Source organism: Anas platyrhynchos, chromosome 1, assembly GCF_047663525.1.
Source record: "Anas platyrhynchos isolate ZD024472 breed Pekin duck chromosome 1, IASCAAS_PekinDuck_T2T, whole genome shotgun sequence".
Classification (NCBI taxonomy): Eukaryota; Metazoa; Chordata; class Aves; order Anseriformes; family Anatidae; genus Anas; species Anas platyrhynchos.
In genome coordinates, this window is record NC_092587.1 from 79,900,947 (window position 1) to 79,923,323 (window position 22,377).

General features: G+C 42.1%; 1 protein-coding gene across 1 annotated transcript in view; it reads left to right on the forward strand.

The window, feature by feature from the left end:
• LOC101801176 (ovostatin) overlaps positions 1–22,377 on the forward strand; it is a 32,607-nt gene that overhangs the window by 5,342 nt on the left and 4,888 nt on the right. Inside the window, exons 7-31 of the mRNA XM_027449874.3 lie at positions 362–446; positions 1,245–1,356; positions 2,338–2,452; positions 2,657–2,766; positions 3,397–3,555; positions 4,089–4,316; positions 4,812–4,869; positions 5,387–5,532; positions 6,666–6,815; positions 8,317–8,487; positions 8,757–8,889; positions 10,785–10,881; positions 11,384–11,612; positions 12,882–13,005; positions 13,347–13,465; positions 13,925–13,976; positions 14,761–14,844; positions 15,460–15,636; positions 16,148–16,229; positions 16,698–16,854; positions 17,275–17,349; positions 20,259–20,424; positions 20,703–20,923; positions 21,571–21,786; positions 22,186–22,310. Of these exons, the coding sequence (XP_027305675.1) occupies positions 362–446; positions 1,245–1,356; positions 2,338–2,452; positions 2,657–2,766; positions 3,397–3,555; positions 4,089–4,316; positions 4,812–4,869; positions 5,387–5,532; positions 6,666–6,815; positions 8,317–8,487; positions 8,757–8,889; positions 10,785–10,881; positions 11,384–11,612; positions 12,882–13,005; positions 13,347–13,465; positions 13,925–13,976; positions 14,761–14,844; positions 15,460–15,636; positions 16,148–16,229; positions 16,698–16,854; positions 17,275–17,349; positions 20,259–20,424; positions 20,703–20,923; positions 21,571–21,786; positions 22,186–22,310 (3,391 nt within the window). The remainder of the gene's footprint in view (positions 1–361; positions 447–1,244; positions 1,357–2,337; positions 2,453–2,656; positions 2,767–3,396; positions 3,556–4,088; positions 4,317–4,811; positions 4,870–5,386; positions 5,533–6,665; positions 6,816–8,316; positions 8,488–8,756; positions 8,890–10,784; positions 10,882–11,383; positions 11,613–12,881; positions 13,006–13,346; positions 13,466–13,924; positions 13,977–14,760; positions 14,845–15,459; positions 15,637–16,147; positions 16,230–16,697; positions 16,855–17,274; positions 17,350–20,258; positions 20,425–20,702; positions 20,924–21,570; positions 21,787–22,185; positions 22,311–22,377) is intronic.

Genomic DNA, 22,377 nt, shown 5'->3' on the forward strand with positions numbered 1-22,377 from the left:
AACCAATTTGCACAGATTCATCTGGGAAAAGAATCTGCATAATAAATCAATAAATTGATAGAAAAATCCACTGTGATGAGCTAACCTTCTCCCAGGCAGGTCCACTAACTTTCTGGCCATAGCTTTGCAAGAGTTCTAGATATCACAGAATTCATCATCCAGAATGGTCATTTTCATCATTCTCATCAAAGCTTTGAATTAATAGTTAAACGAACCTTCACTGATCGGGCCATTTCTTGGCTATCTTGACACCCCAGTGCTGAGCTTTCATTCCATCTGTGACTAAAGTTATATCTAATTTCATCTCAGGAGAAACAATATGACAGTGTTGGTTTCTTTGTCTTTTTATTCTTTGTTCTAGTGTTGCCAAAATTTGATGTTATAGTCACTGCACCAGAAAGTCTTACAGTCATGGATTCAGAGTTCACAGTGAAAGTCTGTGGAGTGTAAGTACCAGGTGCAGAGCGATTAGTAAACATACTGAAGAGCAAGAACTTCCCAAAGACTGGGGAAAGAGAAAGGACTTAGAGAACAGACTAGAATAAATAGGGCTTCAGAAGAGGTTGGTTAGGGCTGACTTGATGGAGTTTTCATTTACTTGTATTCTCCTCTCATTTTATTGTATGAGTATTCTCTTCTCAGTGGTGTTTGGTTGGTTAACCAAATATTTCACGGAGTCCCCTTTTAAAGTACAATGTGTCTTCTCCCAGCAAATCACCTCAGAGGGGGGCCTTTGTTCAGCTTAACACTGTTAAATTCTAACGTGGGTCTTAATGTTTCAGCTGTCTTTAACTTCCCCGCTAAGCATAGTCATTTGGAAAGACCTTGTTTACTCTAATACAAAGAACTTGTAACTTATAACTGATGGTTCAAATCCTGAACCCCTTACAATTATGAGGAGTTTTGCTTTGATCTCAGTGAGTCTAGGACTTCACTCTAAGAAGAAGAATGGAGAAAACAGTCATAATTTGGTTGGCAGTTACGTCTGGGCATCATCCTTATAGGTGTATTTATTTTTATATTTATGGTATGGTTCTGGTTCATGGGTGAAATAAAACTCATCAGTATTTCAACTTGCAATTTGTATTATCTTTCTGTAACAGAAAAAAAGCTAGAAAGAAATTGTGAAATCACCCTAGTGTCTGGCTTGCTAGATCCCTTCTCAACCTGGGTCTATTCCTGCATAAATTCCCTAAGTCAGTTTTTCAAGCATCCTCTCATTGACATTTTTCTTCTTCCCCTAGGTACACCTATGGCCAGCCTGTTGAGGGGAAAGTCCAGCTGAGCGTGTGCAGGGATTTTGATTCATATGGAAGATGCAAGAAAAGCCCAGTTTGTCAATCATTTACAAAAGATGTATGATGCATAATTATAATCCTCTTTGTGCTTGCCTTTTCCTCCATGTTCCTGCTTCTCTCTCTTTGCTCACAACATTTATTTATTTTATTTTTTTTTCTTTCCTCAATGCTTCACTTCATTGAACTCACCTATTCACTTAGATCACTAGCCAGAAACTCTGGGCACTTAATTGTCCTGGTTTTCCAACAGGCCTGAAGAAGGACTGACATGTTCTTTCTTTATGACCCACCTGAAAAGTGTAGGTAGTGATATCTCCATCAGTTCTATATTGATCAATTTAAAAGTAATGGGAAAAGACTCCTTTTTGAAAGCTATGGAAAATTCTTCTCTTGACAGCTGAGAACTCATTTTAACTGATAGAATTCAGTAGCCAATTTTTCCCCATTTTCACTCTGCTGTGGAAGGCCTGGCATTCTGCAGGTACAAGTATTTCCCAGATGTGGGAAATACATGTATATAGACCCAAGAACTTTACTTTCACTTGTCTCACCAGTTGAATACCCATCTAGTTAAGCAGAGCTGTCTTCATACAAAACTATGCAGCACAGTATTTCCAAAACAGTAGACCAAGAATTACAAAATTAAAAATGAGAAAAAAAGAGATCATGTGATGCATCCACAGTTGGTTTCACATGCATTAGTAATCTCCCAGGCAGAGTCAAGATCTGGCAGACAAGGAGAGGAAGATACAACTCTTTGTGAGAGTTTTTTCTCTCCTGTTGTGCAGAAAGTGACAGGAGTGCCTTTCCTCTCCCATTGCTGCCTGGCAGTTACCTCTCAGGACATTTCAACAGGAGTTTGATGGACTTAAGAACATTGCATGCTGTCCTGGGTCATGGGTGTTAGGCAGTGTCATAGGAAGCATCTGCCTGAGACTTCAGTAATTTTTAAAGATACCACCAAAGAAGGGCATCGTATATTGCCAATATCCTTAGTAAGCTGTGGTCCTTGGTAACAGAATTTTTCTTCCCTTTCCAGCTGGAAACTGATGGCTGCCTCTCCCATGTTTTCAGTTCCAACATCTTTGAGCTAAATCGCATCGGTTATATGAGGAATCTTGATGTGAAAGCCATTGTCACAGAGAAAGGAACAGGTAATCCCTTCTAGACAGTCAGAAACAGCAACAGTGGTGTGGTTAGAAAAATACAGTAGAGGATATTCAACCTCTGTCTGCTGAGCACAAGGATGTCTTCCTATTTTTATAAGCAAGGCGATAATTTCCAGGTAAATGCTACCTCTGATGTAGCTATGTACAAGACAAAGTGTATTTTCTCTTGACTCCAGACATGTCTTACAGGTCTGCAACTTACAGCTACTCAGTCTATTTCCATAACTCGAGTGATGAGCAGTTTGCAGTTTGAGAATATGGATCGCCACTACAGAAGAGGAATTCCCTACTTTGGACAGGTAAGTGAAGGCACAGATAGTTTGTAGTGAAGGTGACTGATGAGATATCACAAGACTGCCAAGACGGGAAAAACTAGGGGACTATTTTGGGGGGATTGTTTTCTCCCCAAGCTTCTTTCTTTACATATAGAGTGCCTTATCAGTAATTCCGAATACTGAAGAGTATAAACTTATTCTGAGTTTGTTTCTGCCAGAAATACTTTGCATCAAAACAATCCATTAATTAGTATTTTTCTAACTTGTGTTTTCAGTTTGATACAAATCACTGCTTCTCCCTTCAGAGCTGACCATTACAAATGAAAAAAAATAATACTGGGCAATGAGGGAAGACAGAGTAAAACAAAACAAAACAAAACAAATATACAAGGAAATATGCAGGAAATAGTTTCTGTCTCAAAAAGGCTTTTCATGATTTTATGTTTGTTGACAAATCCCACATCACTCTGTCAGTGATTTAAAGCGGAGGTATAAATGCGTCTTTCTTTGTCTTACATTCATTTTAGCCTTTTTCAGTGAGGAAAGGATAAGGTCATCTTACCAGCAGCACTGAAAGGAAAGGATGAAAAACATGCATATCTACACAGAGAAAGATAACAAGATAAACATGTCTGGTATTTTCTTCTCCTATAGATCAAGCTGGTAGACAAAGACAACTCCCCTCTTTCCAATGAGGTCATTCAGCTATTTGTCAATAACAAGAATGTAGACAATTTCACCACTGATGTTAATGGCATCGCTGAGTTTAGCATTGACACATCCGAAATGTTTGATCCTGAGATCAGTCTGAAAGTGAGTACAGAATGGGGGGGGGGGGGGGGAAGATAAGGGGGAGTAAAAAGGAAGGGGGAAGATGTGAGAGAAAGAGGGAGGGACAGGGAGAGAGAAAGGGAGAGGGAGAGGGGGAGGGAGAGGGAGAGGGAGAGGGAGAGGGAGAGGGAGAGGGAGAGGGAGAGGGAGAGGGAGAGGGAGAGGGCTAGTCTCAAATTGAACCCCCAAAAGATTGGATGAGGTTTGAATTCTGGTAATAAAAATGTCCATTCTTTGTATTATTTAATATTCTAGAACTCTCAAAAATAAAATCCCAAAAAATAACTCCCAAAAAATAAAAGAAGTGAGGAAAATACCTGAGTTGTTACAATTCAATGGCTTGCTGCAAGGCTGCAAGACCAGTGTGGTATTTCTTCCTTCCCAGTTTGTCTTAAGATGCAGTTCTTAGATAGTGCATTGTGTGAACTAATCATTTTGATGTGAGCACACGATAACGGTTTCTGTAGTGAGTCATGTTTGTTTTACTTTTCTTCCCCGTTACCTCTCCTAATCAGGCAACATACAAAACCAGTGACCAGTGCCACTCTGAAGGCTGGATAGAGCCTTCGTACCCCGATGCATCTCTCTCTGTCCAACGCTTCTACTCCTGGACTAGCAGCTTTGTGAGGATTGAGCCTTTGTGGAAAGATCTGAGCTGTGGGCAGAAAAGGATGATCACTGTGCACTACATATTGAACACAGAAGGATATGAACATATCAACATCATGAACTTCTACTATGTGGTGAGCATGGGTTTCTTACAGAGTTTCACTGAAAGAGCTTTACTAGGCAACTATTTGGGCAGTGAGCTTTACCTCCAGCAATTATGGTAGTGCTTTTCCAGACTCTGGATAACCAGCCACCACAATGATCCATGAACAGAAGCAGTACTGAGCTGGCTTGGCAAAAGTACCTGCTCAGGCAAAATAACCCATAATTTCTGGTTGTGCTACTTAATTTTGTAGCAAGTAACCCCCTTCATATTGGCTTGGGCTATGGTTAATTTCCCTTCTCTACCAGAAACTCTTCATGGTATTCTCTGCCCTACTCCTTTCCCTTCCTTTTTATGCTGCTTCCTTGCCAGTAACATCAGCAGTGCCATATGGCAGATGTTTAAGCATGTGAAGCCATCCCAATGCACATGCTTCAATTGCCATATCAATGTACATTGAACTTGATTGTCATTTTCTTCCTCCAACCTCTACCAACCCATAAATGTATTGTTGTTTTCTGTACAGGGCATGGCAAAAGGCAAGATTGTCCTTACAGGGGAAATTAAAGTTAATATCCAAGCTGGTGAGTTAAGTTGCCAACATGTTTCTGCAATTAAAAAAAAAAAAAAAAAGAAAAAAAAAGGGGGTTAACAGGGGACCAAGACATGGTTCTTGGATGTACCCAGCAGCTGTTGAGATGGTAGTATCTCTCTATGCCCATGCACAAGTGCATTACTAGTAAGATCACTATAAAATCATTTAGTCAATAAACTAGTTTCAGATATAATTCAAGAAATAGTGTCCTGTAAAGATGTCCCCAAAGGATAATGGAGGGAATGCAGAGAGTCTGTCTTGGGGAGGCTGTCTGAATCTGGTCACCTATTCAAACTGACAATAAATCTGAGGGCATCTGGGCTTAAGCCCTGACATGTCACCTCCTGGACACTCCCTGTCACTCCAGGATTTTTCAGTTTATTGTTTGACTACAGGTTGCTCCACTGACAGGTCCTGATGCATGTCTGTCTATGATGGCTACTACAGCAGTAGTACAGCCACCTTTGGGTATGTTTCTTTATTTGTCTCTTCCTCTCTAATAACAGATCAAAATGGCACTTTCACCATCCCACTTGAGGTCAGTGAGAAAATGGCTCCAGCCCTTTGGCTGCTAGTATACACCTTACATCCTGACAAGGAGCTGGTGGCAGACAGTGTCCGATTTCCAGTTGAGAAGTGCTTCAAAAACAAGGTGAGAGACACTGAGACAGAGCGAGTCTTGCATGTTGCCAGATAAATACGTATTCTTTATGCACACGTTCGCAACAAATTTCCAGTTTTACTTCTCGTTTCCATCTACTTCTCTCAGCATCTCTCTCTTTATTCTCCTTTTTTCTCTTTAGTCTTAGATCTTTCCCCTACCACCACCTCCTGGCTTTATTGCCAAAAGGCAAATCCGCTTTAACATTAAAAACTACTTTTCTGGAAATACACTACTCCCATATTGTACCCACTTCTCCAGTACTAAACTAGTGTCTTATTTCGTTTTGACAGTCTATGCTTTAACATAGCAAACATACTTTAGTCTTACCCCACTTCATAATGTAATCTAATTTTTTATAGTTTTTCTGTGGAAAAAAATGTAGTTTATGTTTATAACAACTAAATACATATAGAAAAGGAAGCAAAAATAAAAATCTTGGGGTCTAAGGTTATGTGTTTGTTTGTTTGTTTTTTTTTTCCATATTTTTTTTCCTGTGAAACGTATTGATTAGCCATTTTGAATTGAGATTTCACTTTTAAGATTTTTCTCATGTTCAGTTTCTGAAAGCTAAAAGATGTCTATCATGAAACAAAACAGAAGAAAAAAACAAACGGTGTTAAGGATAATGTTTTCATTTACCTGATACAGTCTCTTCCCCCCTCCCTCCCCAACACACACACACACTTTTCCCCTCTTATGTAACACAAGTATCAAAAAGATTTCTCTATGACAGGATTCATACCAGATCTGTACTTCAATTCCTAAGGTCCATGGACCTAGTAAAAATATGATTTGCTCATTGTAGTGCTTATTACATGTATTCAGTGTCATAATCAGATTTGGTTTGACAATAGCAGCAACAGAATCACACTTCTTTTTAAATCACTTAAGGTTGTCTTCATTTAAGTTGTCATAACGTGGGAGTCTTATTGCCTAAAACCCCGTTATAGTTGAGGTCTGGTCAACAGAGGCAGTGGAGACCAGACATCACCCTCTGGTCAGACCAGCTGTGCTTTAACAAAAGAGTTTTTACTCTTTTTCTCATCCTCCTTTCACAGAAATCTAGAGAAGCCCTGAGTAGTAGGGATTATCCATACCAATATGTGTTTGATAAATTTTAGGTCCAGATGCAATTCTCTGAAAAACGGATGCAATCAGCTTCCAATGTCAGCTTAGTTATAGAAGCTGCTCCTAACTCCTTCTGTGCTGTGAGGGCAGTAGATCAGAGTGTGCTGCTCCTGAAGACTGAGACAGAACTGTCTGCAGAAATGGTAAGCTATCCAAACAAATGCACTGTCTCTTTCTCTGAAGCACTGTTTTCTTCTCCATTGACATGTATCTCTACTGGAGACTGTGTTAAACATCTACCACTTTTTGCATGTGCTGGCCATGAACCATCTATAATATGTAATGCACAGCCTTTGTTTCTTGGCAGTCAGAAGTCCTGTAAAGGACCTGGGATTTGATTTAACCAGTGACTCTAGGACTCATATGCTCATATGGGAAACTTCAGTAGATGATCACAAGTCAACAGGCAGGCCACATAGGGGCAACAGCGCTATCCTGGGTACTATATATACCCAGAAGGGCCAAGGACAAGAAAAGAGACTTGATAAAGAGTAAAAACCCAAAAAGGAAGGTAAAGCCCCAGATTACTCTCCAAGTAGATATCCCATTATTCTTATCCCATGATTCTCAGCAGCAATCACCCAGAGGGACACCTAGAACAGGTTGCCCAGGACCATGTACAGATGACTTATGAATATCTCCAAGGAGGTGGACTCCACAACTTCTTTGGGCAACTGGTGCCAGTGCTCAGTCACCCACACGGTAAAGAAGTGCTTCCTGGTGTTCAGAGGGAAGTTCCTGTGCTTTGTTTTATGCCCATGGGCTCCTGTCCTTTGACTGGGTGCTGCTGAAGAGAGCCTGGTTCTATCTTCTTTTCACCCTCTCTTCAGGTATTTATGTACATTGATGTGATCCCCCTTGAGCCTTCTCTTCTCCAGGCTGAACATTCCTAGCTCTTTCAGACTTTTCTTATATGTAAGATACTTATCTTTGTAGTGTTTTTTTGGACTTGCTCCAGGAGCCCCATGTCTCTCTTGTACTGGGGAGCCCACAACTGGACACAGTACTCCAGGTGTGGACTCACCAGTGCTGAGTAAAGGGGAAGAATCATCTCCCTCAAGCGGCTAACTACACTCCTCCTAATGTGTAGGAAACCACTGGCCTTCTTTCTTGCAAGGGTACATTGTTGACTCTTGTGCACCAGGACCCCAGGTAGAAGCAGAAGCAGAGAAGCAATGCTGCTTTCCAGCTGATAGGCCCCAGGCATATACTGATGCATGGGGTTATTGCTCTCCAGGGGCAGGACTTTGCAATTCTTATTTTTGAGCTTCATGAGGTTCCTGTCAGCTCATTTCTCCAACCTGTGGAAGTCCCTCTGGATTACAGCATGACCCACTGATAAATCCACTACTCCTCCCAGTTTTGCATCATCAGCAAATTTGTTGATGGTATGCTGTGTCCCATCATCCAGATTATTAATGAAGATATTAAACAGGGTCAGATCCAGTACTGACCTCTGGGGTACACCATTAGTTACCAGCCTCAGACTAGACTCCACTGATCACCACCTTCTAGGCCTGGCTATTCAGCAGCTTTTAATGCAGGAAACAGCATTGCTTCAAACAGGACAGCATCTCTGCTCCGGCAATGGCCAGTACATGACCATGTAATCAGGATTGACCTTTGTGTTTCCTTCCTTCATAGATATACAGTCTGCATCCCCTTCAAGACCTGCAAGGCTATATCTTCAATGGCCTCAATCTAGAAGATGATCCCCAAGACCCCTGTGTCTCATCTGACAACATCTTTCACAAAGGCTTGTATTACACACCTGTAATGTCTGGATTAGGCCCAGATGTATATCAGTTCCTCAGGGTAAATGTCCTGTACATTACTTAAATCTGTTAAAGTGAGCTTCCACTTATGTAGCTTTACAGCTTTAATGGTTTGTTAGCAGAACACGTGCATGACAAATGCTCTGCATGGACATCCATTCTCAACTGACTGTGGTGTACTCTAATTTTCTGTCATGTACAGAACTCCCTCAAGTCAGTATTCGAAGGCAGTAATGGGAAAGAGGGAGGAATGGAATAAACCTCATCTACCATATGGTTATGGCTGACACCAAAATATGTCTTTCACAGGAAATGGGCATGAAATTTTTTACCAACTCAAAGGTTCGGCAACCAGTTGTATGTACTAGCGAGACTGTAAGACCTGTGCCATATTTCTTGAATGCAGGATTCACAGCTTCTACACACCATGTCAAATCATCAGGTAATATAGGAAACAGGAGAGAGGTTTTATATTTCTGCTTAAATGAACTGTGGAAAAGACATGGACAGTACTCCCAGATCTCATTTGGCAACGTTCAAACTTTCTGAACTCTTCATTTGAATCCTGGTCTGGCACAGAATGAAATAGCTTATGATGATGACCAATGGCCAAAAAAAAAAAAACAAACACAAAACAAACACCTTTCAGCCTTTCAGTCTACACTTCTGCTTCATGTCCAGTTCTATGCTAGGAAGTGTTTGCAATTGGGAGAGTGCCAGACAAAAGAGATGCTGTTGACAATGATTCCTTTCTGAACAGAGCTTTTTGAAGAAGGAGTGCAACAGTGTGGCCAGGACACATATCTAAAAGCCAAATGTCCCAAGCCCTAGTCCTAGGTCTAATGTTCATGTATGGAGACCAAGAGCAGTTAAATAAATGTTTTCTTGCTTAATGATGTAAGTTTATACCAAATTGAGAGACACTTATATGGAAATACCAACAGTCTCAGGTAAAAATAAATGAGTAAACACTAGTTATCCTTCATCCTGGTCCATGTAAATTAAAGCTTGCCATTTTCTGGAATGAGGATTGATGAAATTTTATGAGGAGTGGCTGAGGTCACCAGGCCTGTTCAGCCTGGAGAAGAGGAGGCTGAGAGGAGACCTCATCACACTCTGCAGCTTCCTCACAAGGGGGAGTGGAGTGGCAGGCGCAGATCTATTCTCTTTAGTGACCAGTGATAGTACCTGAGGGAATGGAGTCAAGCTGTGATAGGGGAGGTTCAAGCTGGGTATCAGGAAGAGGTTCTTCACTGAGAGGGCTGTCTTGCACTGGAACAGGCTGCCCAGGAATGTAGTCATGGCACCAAGCCTATGGGAGTTTAAGTAGAGTTTGGACTCTGCTCTTAGTCATATTATCAGAATTTTTGGGTAGACCTGTGTGATGCCAGGAGTTGGACTTAATTGTTGGACTTGGAGTTGGACAGGAGTTGGACTTGGAGGATCTGGATAGGCTGGACCGATGGGCTGAGGCCAACTGTATGAAGTTCAATGAAGCCAAATGCCAGGTCCTACACTTGGGGCACAACACCAAGCAGAGCTACAGGCTGCAGGGTGAGTGGCTGGAAAGCTGCCTGGCAGGGAAGAACCTGGGTATATTGGTTGATAGTCAGCTGAATATGAGCCAGCAGTGTGCTCAGGTGGACAAGAAGGCCAACAGCATCCTAGCTTGGGTCAGAAACAGTGTGGCCAGCAGGACCAGGGAGGTGATTGTCCCCCTTTACTCAGCTCTGGTGAAGCCGCACCTTGAGTACTGTGTTCAGTTTTTGGCCCCTCGCTGCAAGAAGGACATGCAGGCCCTGGAGCATGTCCAGAGAAGGGCTATGAATGCAATAAGGGGTCTGGAGAACAAGTCTTACGAGGAGCGGCTGAGGGAGCTGGGGTTGTTCAGCCTGGAGAAGAGGAGGCTCAGGGGTGACCTTATCGCTCTCTATAGGCACCTTAAAAGAGGCTGTAGTAAGGCAGGGATTGGTTTATTCTCCCTTGTTCCTGGTGATAGGATGAGGGGGAATGGGCTAAAGCTGCACCAGGGGAGGTTTAGGTTGGATATTAGGAAAAAACTCTTTACTGAAAAGGGTTGTTAGGCATTGGAATGGGCTACCTAGGGAAGTGGTTGAGTGACCATCCCCAGAGGTCTTTAAAAAATGTTTAGATATAGAGCTTAGTGATACAGTTTAGTGGAGGACTTGTTAGTGTTAGGTCAGAGGTTGGACTAGGTGGTCTTGGAGGTCTCTTCCAACCTACATGACTCTGTGTGATTCTGTGTGTGATCCTTATGGGTCCCTTCCACCTTGGGATATTCTATGATTCGATGAAATTTCCATTATCTCTTAACAGCTGAAGTTGCTAGAGAAGAACGTGGGAAGAGACTCATCCTTGAGACTATTCGGGAATTCTTCCCTGAAACTTGGATTTGGGATATAGTCCTTGTAAAGTGAGTATTGCTTCTTCTCTCTCTTTGCCTGTTTTTAATGATTACAAAATATGTACCCTGATGTTCTTCTGCATGACTGCAATTTATTGCCACCTCTTCTTACAATTTGGCCTGGAAAAACTATCTTTTTCAGTCATCACCTAATCACCTGCCCTCCCCACTTCCATGATAAAATGTCCCCAAAACATCTATTCCCACAATGTGTGTACCATGACTCATACTCTGTAAGAAGAGGAACACATCTGTTTAAAACATGGTTTTGCAAAATGGGTCTGCAAAGAATTCCAAGTTTTCTTTCCAAAGTCAGGTAAATGATGAGCAGAAGAATTTTCAAATGGACTTTTGTCTAAAGATTTAGGTGATAAGTTCCGAGGGGACTCAGATATGGGATTTCTACAGACAGAATAGAGCTAGTGTTATTGTGAAAACGTGGAGCCTCTATGGGAACTAAGGTATATGAAACTTCCCCTGTCCAGACTCATTCTTTTTCCATTTCCATCAGCTCTACTGGAAAAGCCAATGTCTCATACACAATTCCTGACACCATAACTGAATGGAAAGCCAGTGCCTTCTGTGTGGAAGAGTTGGCTGGATTTGGTATGTCTGTGCCTGCCACCCTGACAGCCTTCCAACCTTTCTTTGTGGATTTGACCTTGCCATACTCTATCATCCGGGGAGAAGATTTCCTACTTAAAGCCAATGTCTTCAACTACCTCAACCACTGCATTAAGGTGTGTACTTCTGCCCACACTATTAGTCCCTACACCATTTCCAAAGAAGAGTTTGTAATTTGGAAGGAAAAAAAAGGGGGGGGGGGGGGGGGATTAAAAAGATTGGTGTAGATGACTGGATCTGTCTCTGCTCTTGATCGATGTACTGCTCGATCTATCTGATGATAAATTATCCTGACTGGATTTGTCTTTCTATGCCACTACAAAGCAGAGGGAGATCTGTGTGAACTGTGTCTAGGATGGGTATGCAAACAACTGTCTCCAGAGATCTAAACAGGAAAGAAAAAAGTGTTTTGTGGAGGATCATTCACACTTCACAGCCACACAATCCATCAATGTCTTTACTGGGGTCTTTCTCTAGGGATATGTGTGAAAGTGTGATGAAGTAAAGTGCTTGTGCCTCCCAAACAGAAGTATGTGGGAAAAGCAAGAAGTAGAGAGCAGACAAACCCTCATTCTCTGGGACAGAAGTTCTCAAGAGTACCAAAACAGGGAATAGCAAAGTCCCAGTACATGCCCTACAGAGTATGTGTCCAACTAGAGACTGTACTGCTCTCAGATGCTGGGTGCTTGTACTCTCAGTACTCTGCACTTTCCTGGTAAAATGCCTCCAGACCACAGGTGCACAGCACCTCTGTATTGAGAGAGCTTACAAACAGTTTAAAACATACTTAAAGAAAGAAAAACAGCTTTTTTTTTTTTTTTTTTTTTTTTTTGAACTTCTTTCTTATGTTGTATTTGGAATCCTTAAAAGAGAGGCAGGTACAGAGTTTATATTTCTTTTACTTAGTTTGAATGTTGAAAGGTAGCCCTCCAGTCTCACAAGGAGACCACCACAAAAGGAATAAAAATCAAGACATATCTTAGGAATGATCTGTTGTTGAGGTTTTCATCTCTTGACCTCATTTTTTGGATATTCCTACAACAACAAAAACATAAATATTAGACAGCATTTTTCTTTGCAAGTTAGTTCAAAACCATTAGCACCAGGTCAACTGAACATAGCTCAGAATTCTGATCAGGAATCACAAGTACGTGTTGGATATTTAAAATCTCAGTGGAGAATGTCATGAAGAGCAAAAGAGAACACTGTCAAGGTTGTATATGATAGATGATTCATCTACACACCAGCATCCAGGGCGTTAAATCTCTTCTACACTGTTAATTCTGGACATAAATAGAGACTATCTGACCACCCTCTAACAATAAAGCACCATTTGCCTATGGTATAAAATCTTCATCCAATCACATTCTTCTTTCTGTTCTCAGATTAATGTTTTGCTGTCAGATTCCCTTGATTATCAGGCCAAACTAATCTCCACAGATGATGATGGATGTGTATGTGCCAGAAAAAGAAAGACCTATGCCTGGAATATTTCCCCCAAAGAAATTGGTAAGCGCCTGTGAATCTATCCGGTTTTCTGTCCTGAGACTACTACTAATCAATTTATACCTCACCTGAAGACCTATTCTTTTTTTTTTCACTTGGAGAAATCTGTCTACCCCTACTTCAGGAGGATCAAAAAGTCTATCCAGAACTGCAGTTTGTTTATCATTCCAATTTTCAGAGATCAGTTCGTTTTCCTTGTCTCACCTAGATTGACTGAGCATTCATTATGCTGCACTACTTACTCTACTACTGTATAGACAGTCATTATCAAATGTAATTTCTTACTTTAGTCATAATTCTTTATGACAGGTGTCAAATTTCCCTCTTTTCTGCTACTATTTAAGGTCAAGTAGCATTCAGAATTACAGCAGAGACCAAAGATGATGGAGATTGTGGAGATGAAGCACCCAGGAACATCAGTATTGGCTACAGGGACACACAGATCAGGACACTGTTGGTTGAGGTACTGCTGACAGCTCTTAATGTTTTCCCAGTACTCCCTTTCATGAGGAAAGGAAAATGCAGCAAAAGTACCAAAAAGAAGTACAAGTTTTTCAGGTTCGGTAAAGAACTTATGGTTTGGCTCCACCTTCATCTTGCTAGGACAGTGTCCTGCTCTTCGATATAAGACCAAGTCTGCTCCCCTCTTATGTCCTCTTCCATGAGGATCACTGGATATTGGTTGGTCAGTGCACATCTTCCTCTTTCTCCAGAGGAGAAACTGAAAAAGAGGGACTCTATCTGATGGGTACTTCACTTTAGCAGCGGCCACATCAAGTATGAACCTGTAAACTGTTCTTTTAATACTGCCGTTTTATGATGCAGAAAGCTGGGTCTGGGTATGGCCCTTCTGTCACTGCATTACTTCTGCATGCTTTGTTCTCATTTGTTGCATGTGTCTCTTTTCCCCATCACCATCCAGCCTGAAGGAATCAGAAGGGAAGAGACCCAAAACTCCCTCATCTGTACAAAAGGTAAGTGCTCTATATACTGCTGTCCTGAAAGGAAATGAAGGGAAGGCTGGAGTTTCTGCTCTTTCCTGCTCATTGGCGCTGTCCCCTTGCTTCTGCATGAGGTGCCTAATGGCAGCTAGTGTGAGTGCTTAAGAGTTCAGTTCCCTGCTACAAAATTAATGTGTGATCTGGTGCATGTCACTTAGGTAGTGGCTGTGCTGCAGTCAAAAGTGCACAGATATTGAAGGAAGGCTGTTATGAAGGTATCAAAGGGAGAAAACCTTTCTGTGCAAAATCTGTTCTGGGCTGCATGCACTCATGTTTGGCTGCTGTCTTCTATTCCAAGGATAACTGTAGCTTGTAGTTTTCCATTTCTAGTGAGAATGGAAGAGGGAATACTAATGTATCCCTCCATCCCATCTTGGTGCTTACTGCAAACGGTTTCCAAAGTTTCCTGGAAGCTGTCTAAAAGATGCACAAGGGCAGCCCTGTCACTCCCCAGTGCCACACTGAAGAAATCCCCAGAGTTCACAGACAATAAATAGTCTGTGAGCAGCAGCCTTATCTTGTTTAATTGATTTCTGTTGAACAATGACAACTACTGCACCATTTGAGCTGTTTTTCACTAGATTAGTTTAGCTGTGCTACCTTCTCTCCTGATGTTCTTCGTGTCAATAGCGAGTTTCTATCTACTGCTGTCTCTTGTGCATAATTTTGAACTGTGCAATTTCTCCTGAGCATTTTATTTCTATAACTAATGCTCTTACACAAGTGACCACAATGTACTTGATATTATTCTTCACAGATGATGTCACTACTCAAGGTGTTGCTTTAGACCTACCTACAAATGTGGTGGAAGGATCAGCCAGAGCTTCCTTTTCTGTTGTTGGTAAATATAAAATTAATAAAACATATAAGGAAAGAAAATTTTAAACTACAAAATGAAAGATTTGTCAGGAACTTTGGGCTTGGTTACATGACTATATATTGGCTTTGTAGTCACTATATATTGGCTTTGTAATACTGATAATCTTAGCTCATTCTAGAAATCTTTCCTTGAAGTAGCTATTTAGATGTGGCCTATGGTACCTTTACATAACCAATGTTCCTTTTCAGCATCAGTTTTTAATTCTGTAATACATGGTTCAGTGTAGCATCTCTGGGCTGTTTACCTCTCTAGAAAGTGAAGTTTCCAGGAAGTTCTTCTTTTCAATTCTAATAAAGAACATCAGCATGAAGCGGCACTAAAATAGGCAGTATTTCTGGCATGGGCAACTTAGCCTAAAAAGAGTCAGTGTAGGGATTTTTTTGTTGACTGCAAAGCAGAACAGAACAAATCACCCAGTAAGCACTGGGAACTTCAGACTCTTTGGAAAGCTCTTCAGTACCATAGAGGCTTACAAACCCAGCCAGGTTTTTCCATGACTCTCCCTAGTGAATGAAATTTATTGTTTATTTCAGTGTCCATGAGCTGTGCTAATCCCCACACACACCTCTTCCCCAGGTGACATTATGGGCACTTCCATGCAGAACCTGCACCAGCTCCTCCAGATGCCGTTTGGCTGTGGGGAACAGAACATGGTCCTGTTTGCACCCAACATCTATGTCCTGGACTATCTGGACAAGACAAGACAGCTGAGTGAAGTGATCAAATCTAAGACCATCGGATACTTAGTGAGCGGTGAGCGTTTTTGCTTCCTTTACAGTGTGTGCCAAAATCCCCATTGAGGTCCAGTGAGCAGAAGCAGTAGCATAGCTATCCAAGCTGTATGGCACTGATGCTGTAGCACAGCTCAGTTACCCAGGGGACTGCTGAGACATTTGCTTTCTTTGATATATTTTTTTTTTCTTTCCTCATCCTGTTTTACTGAAATGCAGATGTCATGTTTACTTTGAGGTCTGTCTTTTAATCCCTTTTTTCTCTTCAACCCAGGCACAGCATCTATCCTAATCCTGTCAATTTAGGTGGAGCACAAAACTGACACAGAGCTACCTATTCTGTGACTCCGTGTTTCTACAGGACAGGATGTTCCATGCCTACATTTAAGCTCCCTCAGGGCTCCCTCTTTACTTGGTAGATATATATCACCTTTCCGCGCTTTCCCACTGTGATTCCGTATAAAACTGGTAGAAAACAAAATTAGGTTTTGTCTTTAAATTAGGTATCAGTTCCTTCTTCCATGTTCTTGCAGGCTACCAGCAGCAGCTATCATACAAACATCCCGATGGGTCCTACAGCATCTTTGGCATCAGAGATAAAGAAGGGAACACCTGGTGAGTGATTTGAAGCAGAAATGGCTTAGAAATGAATTTGCATTAAAATCACGTGGTGTAGGTAAATGTTATCTTTGCTAGCTAAATCAGGTGTACAGAGCTGGGTAGGACTGGGACTCTGTAAGTACTAAAAGACATGGTTCTCTACCTCCTGTCAGGGAGTATATGCAGACAGAAGGCTGACTAAAGGCTCAGCTGCCTTTCTGATTCCCACTCTTCCTCTCTCCTGTGGAACCCAATGCACTGCAGTGCTCTGTAGCCAGGACCAGCCCCAGAGTGTGCTGGTCTTCCTCTCTGGGTCCCAGCTAGATGTTATTCTTTTTGCTACCCTCTCCTAGGGGAGCACACAAGGACAAAGCAAGTCACCAATTTGTTGGCTGTAATTATTCAGGCTTGTGCCTAACGTGAGTGGAAGGGATGACTTTTTCTGTTCCTAGCTCAGCTCACAGCTTCATGGTTCCCTTGCAGGCTCACTGCCTTTGTGTACAAATCGTTTGCACAAGCTAGTCGCTTCATCTATATTGATGACCATGTCCAGGCTCAAACCCTGATGTGGCTGGCAAGCAAACAGAAGCCAGATGGCTGCTTCCGAAGCGTTGGGACACTCGTCAACAATGTCTTGAAGGTGGTAGAGAATCACTTTAGTCAAATTTACACTGTTATCATTAAAAAGATGTTCTCCCATTACTGCCAAAAATGATACTTTCCTCCAAATGCCTGTCTTCTGCAAAGAGCTCTCTCTGCACATCTTAGATTTAGTTGCTGAACTGTTTCCAGTTCAGTTTCCTCACACTATCTTTTATACTTCATGCACAACCAAGATAGGATTACAGGATTGCAGCCTTGAGGTAATTACTGTTTGGGGGTTTTTGAGGCTTTTGTTTTCCTGTTGTTGGTTGTTTGTTGTTGAGATTTTTTTATTATTTTTTTAATTATTTTTTTTTTTAAGCAATGGGTTTCTCTTAGTTTAAGTTCTATTCCTGATGTGTGTGGGTTTCTCACTCATTCCATTCAATGATTGTTCTTCTCTCCATGTCCTTTTCAGGGAGGAGTAGATGATGAGCTGTCACTTTCTGCCTACATTACCATTGCCATGCTAGAGGCTGGGCACTCCAGCTCGGTAAGGAGGCTTTCCACTACTGGTATTCAGCTGGAATTGGTCCCCATTTGTTACCTTGGATTCTGTGTCTGCTACAAATTGTCCAGGTAGTAGAGATGGAGATAGGGAGAGAGAGAGCTCCCAGGGAGCGTGCCCCTGATCTGAATGTATCCAAACTAGTTGCTGTGATAGAAAAAATCCCCATCTCTATCCCAATTCAACCAATAGTTTTCAAGCAGGAATTCTATACACCTCAGTGGAATTAGATCTCTGTTGTAGAAGCTTAGGATATTAAATGACACCTTTGAGCTACCAGATAAAAAAACTTGCCAGGTAGTAGCCCACACACCATGGCTTAGGCTTAAACATGGCTTAGTCAAGAAGGTATTCCAAGTAAATCTATGAAGTCTACAAATGGGACTGAAAGCTATGTTGGGAAAAGGCCACTTGGGAAGAATACAGGGACATGGTCAGAGGATGCAGTGATGTGACAAGGCCAAGGCCCAAATGAAGTTAAATCTGGCAAGGGATGCAAAGGACAACAAGAAGGGCTTTTTCAAATATATCAATAACAGAAAGAAGACTAAGGAAAATGTGGGCCTGGTGCTTAATAAGGTGGGTGCCCTCGTGACAAAGGATAGGCAAAATTGCTGAATGCCTTCTTTGCTTCAATCTTTGCTGCTAAGACCAGACCTCATGAATCTCTAAACCTACAGACAAGGGAGAAAGTCTGGAAAAAGGAGGACAAGACAAAGAGATCAAAGAGAATCGGGTCAGAGATCTCTAAGGCAAAATTGACACCCACAAATCCTTGGGCCCAGATGAAATGCACCCACAAGTGCTGAGGGACCTGGTGAATGTTATTATTAGCCCACTCTCTATCATCTTTGAAAGGTCATGGAGAACAGGAAAGGCTCCCGAGGACTGGAAGAAATCCCATGTCACCCCTGGCTTCAAACAGGGCAAGAAGGAGGACCTAGGAAACTACAAGCCAGTCAGCCTCACCTCCATCCCTGGAAAAGTGATGGAATCACTCATCCTAGAGGTCTTTTCCAGGGACATGGAGTAGAAGAAGGTGATCAGGAGTAGTCAGCATGGGTTCACAATGGGGAAATCATGCTTGACCAATCTGATAGCCTTCTATGATGGAGTGACTAGCTGGGTGGATAAGGGAAGAGCAGTGGATGTGGTCTACCTTGATTTCAGCTAGGCTTTCAACACTGTCTCCCATAACATCCAAGCTCAGGAAGTGTGGGATGGATTAATAGACAATGAGGTGAGTTAAGAACTCACTGAATGGCAGAGCTCAGAGGGTTCTGATCAGTAGTGCTGAGTCTAGTTGGAGACCTGTAGCTAGTGGTGTCCCCAAGGGGTTCATACTGGGCCCAGTCCTGTTCGACCTATTCATCAGTAACCTGGATGATGGAACAGAGTGCACCCTGAGAAAGTTTGTGGATGACACAAAACTGGGAGGAGTGGCTGATACACCAGAGGGCTGTGCTGCCATTCAGAGTGACGTGGATAGGCTGGAGCGTTGGGTGGTGAGGAACCTCACGAAGTTCAACAACGGCAAGTGCAGGGTCCTAGGGAGAAATCACCCTATGCACCAGTACTGGCAGGAAGCTGATCTGATGAAAGCAGCCTTGCAGACAAGGACCAGGGAGTCCTGGTAGACAACAGGCTAACCATGAGCCAGCAAGGTGCCCTTGTGGCCAAGAAGTCCAACGGTATTCTGGGGTGCATTAGGAAGAGTGTTGCCAAAAGGTCAAGGGAGGTGATCCTGCCCCTCTACTCAGCCCTGGTGAGGTATCACCTGGAGTACTGTGTCCAGTTCCAGGCTTCCCAGTACAAGAGCGACATAGAGCTCCTGGATTGAGTCCAGCAGAGGACAAAGATGATTAGGGGGCTGGAGCATCTCCCAGATGAGGAGAGGCTGAAAGAGCTGGGCTTGTTTAGCTTGCGGAAGAGAAGACTAAGAGGGGATTTTATCAATGTATCTGAAGGGAGGGTGTCAAGAGGATGGAGCGGGACCCTTTCCAGTGGTGCCCAGTGACAAGACAATAGGCAATGGGCACAAACTGAAACAAACTAAATATGAGGAAATGTTTCTTTACTGTAAGGGTGACAGAGCACTAAAACAGGTTACCCAGAGGGGTTGTGGAATCTCCTTCTTTAGAGATTATTCAAAACCCACCTGGATGCAATCCTGTGCAACATGCACTAGGTAACCCTGCTTGGCAGGGGGGAGTTGGTCCAGATGATCTCCAGGGATCCCTTCCAATGTCAGCCATTCTGTGATTCTGTGGAAAGGAAGGTCCATGAGAATAAAAAGCAGATTTGTCATTTTAAAAAAGTGACTAGTACAAAGAAGAGTATAGCTGGGATGTTAGACTTCAATATATGAGTTTGTCTCCAGTTTGTCATGTGTTTTTTGAGGACCTTCCTGGTTAAGGAACACATTAGTGAGGACATGGGGTCCGATGGTGAACTTCTTTCACTCGGTGTAAACCTAGTGCAACATCACAGAATTAAATTAAAACTACAGCAGAGTCACTAAGAATAGACTACCCCAAAATGCTGGGTTTGTTCAAGGCAACAGAATCTTGAACATACAAGTGCAGTGTGAATTGTTAGCATAAAGGTAAGCAGAAGGAATTATGTGTGAAAGAAGCAGAGCAGTCTTTTGTTTATGCACCTACATCTTCAAGAACACACTGAAAATCTGCTCTATTTGTATGGTGTTTCCATCTGAAATCCCTCCTTAAGGGGCTTTGGATTCTCTTTCCCGAAGTCACTATACAAACTGAAGTCCCATTCTAGTTGCTATAACAGGATGAAGAATAGGTTTAAAGACACACTCGATCGGGTGAAGACAACTGTTCAGAATTCAGACCAATGTTACATTTTTGTTTTTTTGTTTGTTTTTGAAGTACACAGTAATACGAAATGCCTTTTATTGCCTGGAGACTGCATCTGAGAAGAATATCAGTGACATTTACACACAGGCACTCATGGCCTATGCTTTCTGCTTAGCTGGAAAGGCAGAAATATGTGAATCATTCCTTAGAGAGCTACAGAAATCAGCAAAGGAAGTTGGTGAGTTTCAGCCATTTCAAGATTTTGGGAGGCGGGAAGATGGAATAGATCTTACTGATGGCATGTGTTCTAACCTTGACAATATCAAGAGTATAGACACATAAATCTTCCACCAGACATCCCAAAATAATTTTGGAGTAAACTTACAGCGTATCTGTTGCTCCATAGTAAGTAGCTATGAGAAAGAGACGAGGACATATTACATCTCTAAGGCAGCGTAGACCAGTGACTCCCATAATCCATTCTCATCACTCCTTACCCTCTCTTTGTTTCTTCAGATGGTTCAAAGCACTGGGAGCAGAAGCAGAGATCCCCATCTGAAAAATCCCCCTTCTTCCCTGACCATGCCCCATCAGCTGAAGTTGAGATCACTAGTTATGTTCTGTTGGCATTGCTCTACAAACCCAACCGGAATCAAAAGGATCTCACAGAGGCCTCAGGAATTGTGCAGTGGATCATCAGGCAACAGAATCCCTATGGAGGTTTCTCTTCCACACAGGTGAAGAAATTCCCTTCCACTCCCCAGTCAGTCCTAGGAACTGGGACACTATTTCAGTGTGTCAGTGAGGTTATGACTACCTAGTCTTATTTCTCTCTTGCTATTGCTGTCTCATACATGCAGAGACCAAGCGTTTCTGATGGAGGGTTACAAATTCTTTTTTCTGTTCTTTTTTTTTTTTTTTATCTTCTTTTTAACTTGGTTAACAAAGGTTAAATCCATGAGGGAGTGATTTGACTAGCAACAAATAGAGATATTCATGTCAAGAATAAGGCTAAAAAAAACTTTGGTTTCCAGGTCGTCTTTGTTATACGACCAAGGGGTGCTCTGCAGTTCCCTAGGAAACATGCTTTTCCACTTGAAATATCTTACTGAAAAACTTCAGAAGTGTGCTCTAGTGCTTATATTTTATGTTCTGAGACCTTCATTGTGAGTAGAGAGTTTTCTTCCACCCTGAAACATACATGTCGGAATGAATTGGATCCTTCTATATGGGAAATTATACACAAAATTATACTTTAATTAAATTATACACAAGTTCAGGTTATTTTTTAGACAGGACAAAGTGACTTTGATTTGTATTGGAACCATGACTTTGATTTCCTCTGCATCAGTCACACTGTGTAGCTAATTGTCTTTTATTTCAGGACACAGTCATTGCTCTTCAAGCCCTTGCTGCTTATGGTGAGGCCACCTACAATTCTATTACACAAAATGTAGTCAAGATCACTTCCGAAAAGCCTTTTGAGAAGGTATTTACTGTCAACAATGAGAACAGGCTCCTGCTGCAACAGACTCCCCTTCCTGAGGTCCCTGGGAAATACAACCTAACAGTGAATGGCACCGGGTGTGTACTTATGCAAGTAAGTGTCTGCCCTTCTCTTCATTGTGTCCCACATTCTGCATGCCATACAGCCATGTTTCTGATGACTCTCCATCTGATTTCTCTTTATTTTTCCTAATGATTTGATTTTCCTAAACTCTTCAAACAGTCTTTTCCTCGTCCCATATTCTGACTCCCATGATGGGATCACAGAATGGCAATAAAAAGCGTCTTTTCTGATCATCAACTGGTTTCTCTCTGGGTGGTGACTGGGTACAAGCACCTTTACTGTTAAAGAGCAGAAGTCTGATGAGTCCTTCTTTGACATAATCAAGGATCTTCAACATCCCCAGGAAACTTCACGAGGTCCGATGTTCTTTTTTAGAATTCACAGAAAATCCCTTGGCCTCCTTGAAAAATACTTTTTCTCCTCCTCCAGACAGCACTGAGATACAACATTCACCTTCCTGAGGGGGCCTTTGGATTTTCTCTCTCAGCACAGACATCAAATGCTTCCTGCCCACAGGATCAACCAGCAAAATTTGATATTGTCCTCATAAGCAGGTAATATACTATCAACAAACCATCTGAACTGTTGACAAGACATGCCAAGCAGACTGCTGTGTATATT